At 40.4% G+C, this 10701-nt stretch overlaps 1 protein-coding gene and 1 long non-coding RNA gene across 2 annotated transcripts; one reads left to right on the forward strand and one right to left on the reverse strand.

The window, feature by feature from the left end:
* Nucleotides 1-533: 533 nt before the first annotated feature.
* On the forward strand, nt 534-7371 carry LOC140578239 (uncharacterized). The gene is made up of 4 exons (XM_072698670.1): nt 534-5913; nt 6033-6110; nt 6221-6298; nt 6415-7371. Exons 1-4 carry the CDS (start codon nt 5854-5856, stop codon nt 7324-7326), a joined length of 1128 nt encoding a protein of 375 aa, XP_072554771.1. The 5' UTR covers nt 534-5853; the 3' UTR covers nt 7327-7371.
* A 1043-nt stretch (nt 7372-8414) lies between these two features.
* Nucleotides 8415-10353, reverse strand: LOC140578287 (uncharacterized). The gene is made up of 2 exons (XR_011982371.1): nt 8889-10353; nt 8415-8614 (listed from the first exon to the last, which is right to left on the reverse strand). It is a non-coding gene; the product is annotated as an uncharacterized lncRNA (long non-coding RNA).
* Nucleotides 10354-10701: the final 348 nt, after the last annotated feature.

The raw sequence follows: 10701 nt of genomic DNA on the forward strand, positions 1-10701 counted from the left end.
TAGTCTGATGACTGTGGCCTTTACCAAAGTCCCGCAGTTGACCTTTAAATTTGCTAACATAGGCAATGTTAAGTCAATGGAGACATTAAAAACTAGGCCTCAAATGAAGCTGACCGGCCGCTATGGCCGAACCGTACGAGCTATGGCTTTGAAATTCGGCCTGCTCATACTACATATAATTATTAATTAACTTGCCAAGTTTCAAGAATGCAGCAGTTACAGAACATGTGTGGGGGCCATGTACATTTACATTTTAAATCACTTTTAAGCACTAAAGTGGCAGGTAACCTGAGGGGGTCCTGTAGCTGAACCGTGTGGACTAGGGGCTTGAAATTTCACTCAGATAAACTAGTTTCATGCATGAATAAGCCAAGTTTTATTAGTGCAGCCCTTACCACTGAGCCGCAGTGGGCTTTAGAATTTGCCAAGTTAGGCAATGCACACGTATGGGGACAGGCCTCAAACTAAGCTGAGGGCATCACGGCCTAGCCGATCAAGCTAGAGGTCTTAAATATGGAAACCACAAAGTACAGATCTGGCCATTCAAATTGCGCGCCGGAAGGAAAGTGATCTCGCGTGACACCGCAGTATTTCCCGTGAACACAGAAAATGCATTGACACAGGAAAGACATGATCAGTAGGGGGCAGTCATGTAACGCACTGAACTGAAGCGGCAGCGAACTTCACCGCGAGCTGCCTGAGGACACAGTTGTTCAAACAATTGTGATGTTGCATTCTCTTCAAAAATGTTTTATTTTTTAATCTAATATCATGTCTTGTGTATCGTATTTATTTCCATATAAAAGCAACAGAACTGAAACTATATCTTGTTTATCAGCAACACAGCACGTGAGCGTGAATAACGCGATATCCGCATTTGATCTCGTAGGTATCTGTTCCGCTTCCAGAGCTCTGTTCTACTTTTTTAACTTGACATAGCAACCTGTTCATTATCAAAAATCGAATATAGTTAAAAGAATAACAAACGGTTGCACTGCTCAATTTAAATAGTCCATACAGTCTGTGCTTTAAGCCTGTAAGTGAAGATGGTGGCGCAGGGGGTAGTGCTATCGTTTGGTAACTGGAAGGTTGCAGGTTCGAGCCCTGGTTCCTCCTGTCGGATTTAAGGTGCTCACTGTGATTAGGTCTGTAAGTAGTATTTTTAACCAGCAGTAATTTAAAATAATACATTTGGCTATGCTAAATATATTTATTTACATCTGCATATTTATGCTGGGTTCATTCTCGCAAGAGCGGTGACTGACAGTGATATCGAAGCAATTGACGGGACAAAAATATTTTCCCCGTTAGTTCAATTTTGTATGTATTGGCAAAGTGATTATATTTAGTCTAATTTAGTTTAGTTTTTTTAGTTAATTTAGAAAAACGTTTTGAGCATTTTTTGACCGTTAAATATAAGGGGTATGTTGGGGTGTATTATTTCCTGTTAGAAAACATACATTTTAAAAGCTGAAAACCCGTTAAAACATTCGCTATAAGCTGGAGCTTGACCATCAAACATTGTTTATTTTTTTCTGTAGATGAAAACAAAACACGGGTTAATAAACAAACATAACATAAAGCAAGCCTTTATGGATTCTTTTAATTCCTATAGCCTATTTCAAGGACAATGTAAGCATTATTTTACAACGAATCAATCAATGAAATGGTAGCCTATAAAACAGAAAAAAATATATTTCGCGAAATATTTTACAGTTTTGAATTATGTTTAGCTTCTGTCTGTATGACCATAAATTACAGAGTAACCGTCTCTTCTCAAAGGAGACTAAAAAATGCAGTGATCACGCAGGCTCCGGTACACGCAATATATTTTGCTAACTTGACACCCTAGCTGTTCATTATCAAAATCAAATATAGTTAAAGGAACATATAAAACGTTGCACTGCTCAATTTAAACAGTCCATACAGTCTGTGCCATTCAGCATGAGCACCACCTCACTGTGATTAGGCCTGTAAGTAGTATTTTTAACCAGCAGTAATTTAAAATATCTTGAATTACATTTTAACCCCCCAGAGCCAAACCTGCTCTTCTCTCCTTTATTCATAGGGTGGGGGAAGGTGAAAGGTGAATTGGCACGTTTAACACTAGGTTTGCTAAACCTACGCAAATCTACGTGAAATCCCCTCGGCCCGACCTCGGATGGAGAGGCCATTAGCTCCATTGTCCTCCTGGTTTTGTTGTGCAAAAACACTAGTTACCTGTGAACTCTGTCACATTTGCATTTCTTTACCCCCACTGCTGCTGGCAAGCTTGCCATGTCTATACAAAATATCCCACACTCTGACTGACCCACAAATATGAAAGACACAATTTCACAAAATATAGAAACACAAGTGTTTTATTTGTCAAAAATACACTAAAAACAGAATCAATAATAATAATAAAAGAAGTAAAAAAAAATTCTCAGCCCCTCAGTTCCTCTTCATCATCTTAGTGGTTTCATAGTCAGTGTTTGCAGCGTTTGCAGACCCAGTAACCTCCGTACCTGCATTTGCAACACTTTGCGCATGAATCGGTTACGGAGTTCCGTTACTAGAAGACTCAGAAATGATCTTCTTTTGCCTTTGGGGATTTGCTGGGGATTCTCACCAGAAAATAAAAAGCTAGTGTTAAAAATGACACGAACGACCCCCTCTCATTAACATTTGTGAGGTTAGATCTTGTAATTTGAAGGGTTGTTATATTATATTTATAATAATTTGGCAGACGAACACTTTCATCCAAATCACTAAGATAATCACAATAGATAAAATTAAACCAACAAACGAGCAACAATATGTAAGTGCTGCTGTGCTGTGTCAAGTCTCGTTTCGTCTACATGTAGCATATTTTTTTAAATAATAAATAAAAATGAATAAAAAGTAGACAGAATAGTGTTAGTGGGTCAAATTGTTTTAAATAATAAATAAATCAAGTAGATGAATACAAAAGAATACAGTATTAGTTATTTTGATTTTTCATTTCTAGTCTACAATATGTAGACTAGAAAAGGTGACGAAGGAAGCAGCAGTAGCACTAGTGCTGCAAATGCTCCTGCTGTTGAGCTAGAGGTGGTGGACAGTTCAGCGTTTGAGTCAGAGCAGGAACCTTCAGGTAAAGTTTAAGATAAGCAAAACTTAACATGCAGACAGCAGGCTATACTTTTTAAACTACATGTGCTTTTTATGATTTATAAGATCAGTAGTAGGACTGTGATTTTGGGGACATACAACTGATGGCTGCACAATTATAAATACAGATTATTGAACACGCTTATTTCATATTGCAGAGCAACTACTGTAGATGTGCAGAGTGAGAGAGAGAAGGATTCAGGGAAAGATGAAGGAGACAGTGAAAGCCTTGATATCTCTTTTGATTATTTTGCCCGTCCACAGTCTAAGGATTTAGATTTTTTTTTAAGTATCACCCAATTCAAACATCTGAAAGAGCCATTCCTGATGTATTCCATTCAAAAGATGGCACAAACAGAAAATGGCTGACATACAATGAAAGTAATCACTCCCTATTCTGCTCAGTATGTCTTGCATTTGCAAAACCTTTAGGCAGTGACAGTGCATTTGTCAAAGGAGGTATGCAGGCCTGGAAACATGCCCATCAGAGAGTACAGGAACATGAGAGAAGCAGTATCCATAGAGAAAGTGCTGAAGCCTTTTTTCTTAGAGTCAACAAAGCAGATAGTATAAATGGTGTATTCCTAGTGAGTTGTTAAGGGTTATTTTTTTATTCATTTATATTGCATCTGGTAGTCTACCTGTTACAATAATAGGGTTAGCCTACAAGTTTATCAGTCCAGTAGATTACATGAATAGGGTGGTGGTGACTGCAGCAGCAGAGGTGGCCTGGGAGTGGAGTCAAATTCCCGGCCTAAATTATTGTCCCAGTCCGCCACTGATTGCTAGGGTGCTAGTCCAAGAAGCAAGGAATATCTGCGCTGTGTTACTCGTTAGTTGCGCAGTAATAGTTTATGAATCACAAGAATAGGCCAACATGCAATTACGAAATACAATGCTCTGCAGTTTTTAATTTAACTTCTGAAGGCCATTTTGCGATCTCAATCGTCATACACCAGCATAGACCACCGTTTTCTCAATTACTTTTTCTTAGATTTTTGTTTTAATATGCCACTCAAACGCACATAATGCTATGCCTTTATTCTCAAAATAGACTATTAGGATCTCATATTGCTACAACTTTGTACACAACAATACGGCAACAACTTTACAACGGGACACGTTATTTTTATTATTTTTATCATTATTATTTTATGTTTTTGATAACAGCAGATTCTCAACAACAACAATGCCAAAAAAACTTATTTATTGAAGTGATCAGAAATGTACAGTATATTTTCATTTTACAGTTTTGCCAATGCTTAGACATTTTTAAACGACTTTAGACATTTTTACATTCCAGTATGTCCACCCTGACGCTCCACCACAGTCGGAAGAACTTTAAACAATCTGTTTATGTACTTGTTGCATGCCATTGCTGTAAGTTCCTCGAACCAGAATTTATTTATGGCGGCAATTAAGTCAGACTTTGTAGTTGGTTTTGCTACCTTTCGAATATAATCTTTCAGAGCATGCCACACCATTTCAATGGGATTCATGTCGGGGGATTCGGCGGGAGTCTTAACCCAGTTTATACCCTGTTCAGCAATGAGTCTGCCTGCAGCAGTGTGCTTCGGGTCATTGTCTTGGAAAAAACGGTGATGTGCTCCGAAGTTTTCCCTAATGTATGGGGCAGCAGTTTCTGTTACAATAGCATTTTCAAAGAAAGACCGGTCCATTATGCCTTCGAAGATTGCAATCGGTCCCGGACCCAGTCTGGATATTGCTCCCCAAACATGAACTTTCAGCGGGTGCTTTGGCTTTGGTTTAGACACGTATCTCCCACTCTTACGAAATGACATGGTGGCAAAGCGGTCCAAAGCCACTGTTGTTTCATCAGTGAAAATGACATCGTGAAATGACTCCTTCTCAGCAATCCATTTCTGGGCTTGTTGGAGACGTAACTCTTTATTTTTGTCTCTGATCATGGGACAATGTCGAGTTTTCCCATACTTCCACCCAAGCTTTTGCCTTATCCTCCGAATGGATCGCTCGCTTATTTCCACTCTGCTGTCACGCCATAGCTGTTTTTTCACGGAACATGACGCCAGTTCATCATTCTGACGAGTGATATTCTCTATGGATAGGACAATGTCCCTAAAATCAAGGGCAAAACAGAAAATAGTTAAACATTTGACATTTTATGCATAACCACCACTTAGCATTAACCAGTATTTAGGCTAGTGTTTGTGTTCGCCTCATGCAGTGGGTAACTTACTCAGTTATTTTGCGAGGATTACGTTTGTGCGATGATCGTTCTTTGTAATGTCTTCTGATAGTGCTCAATGTAGCGTGTACACCAATGGATTTCAGATGTCGGGATATTTCTTGAGTAGAACTTCCAGCAGACCTCATCACCCTGATGTCTTGGGAATGCAGCTTGCTGATTTTGGTCATTGTGAGATGACTTTACACGTGGATGGACTGTATTTATCCGTACAGTGTGTCAGGGGTGTGGACACTAATGTTTTGTGAAAAGAGGGTGCGTCATACTGTAGGTGGAGCCTGTGAGGAAAGCTTTCCCCTTTTCCCTGGCATGCATTCAGCATTCAGCCCCCCCACCCCCATTCTGCTATTCATAAACATTTCATTCTATATAGCACCTGATAGCCCCTCCCTAGCGCCGCCCATGCCGTTTTACGGTCTTTTAAATCGTATTTAAAAGCTGACCTATTATCAAATTGTCACTGCATGCATTTGTATTGACTGCGCGAGAAAGAAATGGAGGCTACAGCATTTTATTCAAAGAAGAGCGCTTCCACTTGGAGCAGCAAGCGAAAGGTATGTAGGCTATAATTTATGATGTATTTGGCTATGTTTTTTGCCTAACGCTTCCTTACATTTTTTTGTACATTCAGCTGTTTGTTGTGTGCTAACCATCATACATATTGTCTCAATAGAATTCTGGCAAAGAGAACAAGCAGAGCCCACAGACCAAAAATAAAACAGGGACTACCCGGCTTGTAAAAAAGAAATCGGTGGGTATTTGCTAATTTATAGCTATGTTTTTTGCCTAACGCTTCCTTACATTTTTTTGTACATTCAGCTGTTTGTTGTGTGCTAACCATCATACATATTGTCTCAATAGAATTCCGGCAAAGAGAACAAGCAGAGCCCACAGACCAAAAATAAAACAGGGACTACCCGGCTTGTAAAAAAGAAATCGGTGGGTATTTGCTAATTTATTATTACGCAAGCAGCGCCATGTGCAGTATAGCTTCATATGCCTGTCTGCGGTGTGAACATCATATTCACAACTAATTTTAATGTTACCATCTACAGGCTGTTCTAATTGAACGTAGATGTCCTGCTGCAGTCACTGTTTCCAAGGAACAGATGTCAGAATTCACAAGAAGGCTTCTGAATTTAGAGGCAAGGATTGGTTTGTTGGAGGCGCATTTCAGCGAGAAAACTCATCCTCCGACAGCGGATCAATCCACATCCACAGATCCACCCGTTGATCCTTCAACGTCTGTGGATACTCAAATGGACTGCCAACAGTCTTTTGAGATGTGGTCATCTCCTCGGTCTGCTCACGAAGACCATTCGCTGTCAGCGCACCTGGGTAATGCTGATTTTGGTGTTCCTTCTTCAGCCTCTACACCATTAACTGTCCGGACTCTCAACCTACAAACCAGTCCAGATCATTCGTTAGCGGGCTCAGCATCTGTAGGATTAACCAATAACCCAGAGGTGACGAATTCGATGCATCATAGTGAAACTTCGCCGAATCAAGATTATTCAGCATTTTCTCATCCTTCCGTGATGGCATCATTCCATTTGAGTTTGCCTGAAACACCAAGAAACACCTCCCGTTCTCATCACCATCATCATATTCGCCGGTCTCTCATGCAGGGGGTAATCCTTCCAGATGTACTTTTAAATCATGTTTCATTAGAGACCGAGAATAAACTATATCTGGACTCAACAGGACCAGACGGGAAACCAAGGGCAGATCGTTTCGCTGTTCTTTTGTTTAAAAGGTTAATTCCTCTAAACCTTTATCAGAACTGGGCAGGTTCTGTTAACTTTGACGGCTCCAGGGGGAAAAATGCACTACCCAACAACCTTCGCCAAGCACTTTCAGATGCTGTTGGTCGGAGATTCAACCCCGCAGTTCGTGACTGGAAGCTGATAAGAGACAGACTTAACGAACTTCTCCGAAATAGAAGAACAACTTTTCCACTTTTTTAAAAAAAAAAAACTTGCAGAACTCACTGGAGCACTTTTGATACTTAACAGTTGTATTCATTGTCAGTCATATAATAAAACCTTTATTGTTTTGAAAAGTGAGCCTTCTGTTTATTTGGCTAAATTATTTTCAATATTAGGATATAGGGGCGGCATGGTGGTGCAGTGGTTAGCACTGTTGCCTCACACCTCTGGGACCTGGGTTCAAGTCTCTGAGACATGCTGAGGCTAATTGGGGATACTAAATTGCCCATAGGTGTACATGTGTGAGTGAATGGTGTGCGAGTGTGCCCTGTGATGGGCTGGCCCCCTGGCCAGGGTTGTTCCCTGAAAAAGACAAGCTACCTGTCAAACATGCATATCTTCATTTGATGTTGCTTTAAAATGTTGAAATTTATAATGAATTTCTGATCACGCTTGCGTCATGTCCAAAAAACGTGTTTTAGCTTTCACTCTCCGCACAAATGATTGGATATGCACCTAATATCTATTATTATTTATATCTATTATTTTACATCTATAGATTTCATTTTAGCCAATTCGTAATTTGAGAAGGCAAATTGAAACAGAGTAGGTCACTCACTGTCTTCTTTTCAAAACGTCCATTGTCGGAAGTATTACAGTTTTTAAAATTGGGTTAAATCGGCATCGGGGGCGTGTAGTACCGCTCTCACCCGAAGATCGCTATTCACATTCTAAATAGCCGCATTAGCGCGTATTCAGATCGCATTCGCATGGTAATTTGATTAACAGTGCAGCGGTGAAACGCGATCCAGATACTGTACGTCCCCATTAGCGCCATAAAAGTGGGGTAGGGACGTGGCCAGGTGACAATGGCTCATTCATACACATGAAAGTTAATTGCTACATATTCAATGAAAGGAGCCAGAAATAGTTACGAGTTAGCTTTTTCTTATTTATTTATCCAAATGAATGTTGTGCCGCAGCGCTGGGCTCAGAGTTTGGGGGAACCACCCCTTAAGACACCAATTACGCCACCCTGGGAATTGCACCCAGGGAAATAGTTCCTAAGCTAAGTAAAACTCCAAAATGCACTCAGGTCCGTCATACAAGGCAGCAAGAGACGTGACTCCACTTACAGTCTTTTATTAACAATCACAATAAAACACCATCCACACGGCAAATTAAAACCTCTGGGCTGGTCCACACAGGGTAGAAGGTTAAGCAGTCAGGCAGAAGATGGCAGCCTGGAACAAAAACACTACAACTCCCCAGTCAGCACAAGTACGTCGGCGCCACGTCGCTGATACGCCGTTCCATAATGCAGACTCTAAAAAACAGAACGGACACAACGGTCACTTACATTGACATTAACCATTTAATAAGGTCTAATCATAAACAGGTTATCCCTTTAGAATTTGATGGTTCAATTTTTACCTGCAGTCTGACAGAAAAGCAACTTTGGGCATTAAAATCAATGAAAACCATGGGAAATAACTATGTAGCGTGCATGGGGAGGTTAAACCCATATTGTGTTCAAACAATAAGGATAAAAATCCCAAAAGGTCGATTTTTAATTTTGGTTAAACATTGGTTTTACTTACGAATAATCACATTGACGATTTTTGTATTTTTCATTGGTGTTTTATCCCCTCTGCCACACCAGTTAAGCACATTGCCAAGTCTTCACTCACAGTGGGACATCTCTCAATAGATCCTCATGCACACATGCAAGTGCGCACTCTTATTTAAAATACAGTCATATAAACAGGATATCTTTAAACATAATTATCGATAATAAGAAACATTTAATGTCCAGTATATAAAATAGCTATGTAAATCATACCATGCCCTATATGACAAGTAATATTACTACATTAAATAATTTTATTACAGTAATATTACTACTTCCAGGGTCAAACAAACCCTTTTCTAAAAAAGATCCGACGTGATGCGTAGTTTTCCCTACCAAAAAGCGACCTTCGACTTAAAAGCGACGATCCGACGTTTAAGCAAGCAACGCTTTTCAACACCGCGACGATCCGACGTTTTCGCGAGTAAAACGCGATGCTTCGTAATGGAACGCGATCTAATTGCGACCATCCGCCGTTTATGCGACGTATTAATAATAATAATAATAATAACAGATACTTTATTGATCCCCGTGGGGAAATTGTTTTTACGCCTCCCTCAACTTGCTCTTTGCAAGTTGCTCTTAACGCCCAGGGAGCTGGGGGTTAAGAGCCTTGCTCAAGGAGCCACAGACGTGCTAAGGCTGGGTTTGAACCGGCGACCTTGTGATTACAGGCACACAGCCTTAGCCCACTGAGCCACATGCTGCCGACGTACTTGTGCTGACAGGGTTCCAGGCACACATACCAGCGCCCTGCTGCTGCACACAATACAAAATGCCACCACAAAGTTCCCTTCCTCCCTAATGGCGTCCCAACCCAAAAACAGTCTTAAGACACACAGAAATAATAAAACCCCTCGCTCTATACAATTAATCCTGGCAGTGAAACAGGGAATGACAATCCACCGATCCCCACATTCATAGTAGAGAGAAAGAGGCAAAGCAGCAGAATCCGTGTATCATTCGTTCATCCGTTTTTAATGTGAAACCAAAACAAGAAAAACGGAAAACCACTCGTATTTATCAGTTTTTGTTTCCAAAACCAAAACGACAAAACGGATAATGGCTCGTTTTCCGATTTCCCATTTTGTTCTTTTGATCAGATTGATCAAAATTTTATTAAAAAATTTAAATTGATCAGAGCTGCTTCGAGACGCAGACGCTTAAGTCAGTCACTCTTGTTCTTTCTATTCGTATCACGAAGCTGTAAAAATATATTTAGTTTCTACCTATATATATTTGGAAAGTAGAAGGCTTCTGAGGGTGTTTTTTTAATGTGTATATGACAAAAACTTGCGGAGTTATTTAAATGGTCTCGCGAGAATTCTGTCAGATCCCGCGCTGGCGCCCCCTAGAGCTGGCCATGGTGTTTGGCTAGAGAATGTTGTTCCTTGCGCCACCTGGTGGATATTATATGAAGCGCAACAACGTTTTAAAAAAATCTGGAAAAGCGCCTGCAGGGTGCCGCGTGATCACGCGTGCCGAATTGCAGGATGCCGCGTGAAAATAGACGCATTTCTAATGGCCAGATCTGTAGATATATGTATGAATAAGTGTGCAAAATCTCATAAGTGCACACCTTACAGAAAACTTTCAAAAGTGAAATTACTTCAAACAGCATTCCTGACTTGCTTAGTCTGCAGGCACTTCACAGTTGTCTAGGCAACAGCACACACCTTCAATTAGCATATCATGAACAGTGCACCAGGCAAATCGCAACATTGGTAGTGGTGAAAGACTTTTTCCATGTGCTCAGAACCATGTGAAGCTAATTACTTGATTAC

This window comes from Paramormyrops kingsleyae, chromosome 13 (genome assembly GCF_048594095.1).
Source record: "Paramormyrops kingsleyae isolate MSU_618 chromosome 13, PKINGS_0.4, whole genome shotgun sequence".
NCBI lineage: Eukaryota > Metazoa > Chordata > Actinopteri > Osteoglossiformes > Mormyridae > Paramormyrops > Paramormyrops kingsleyae.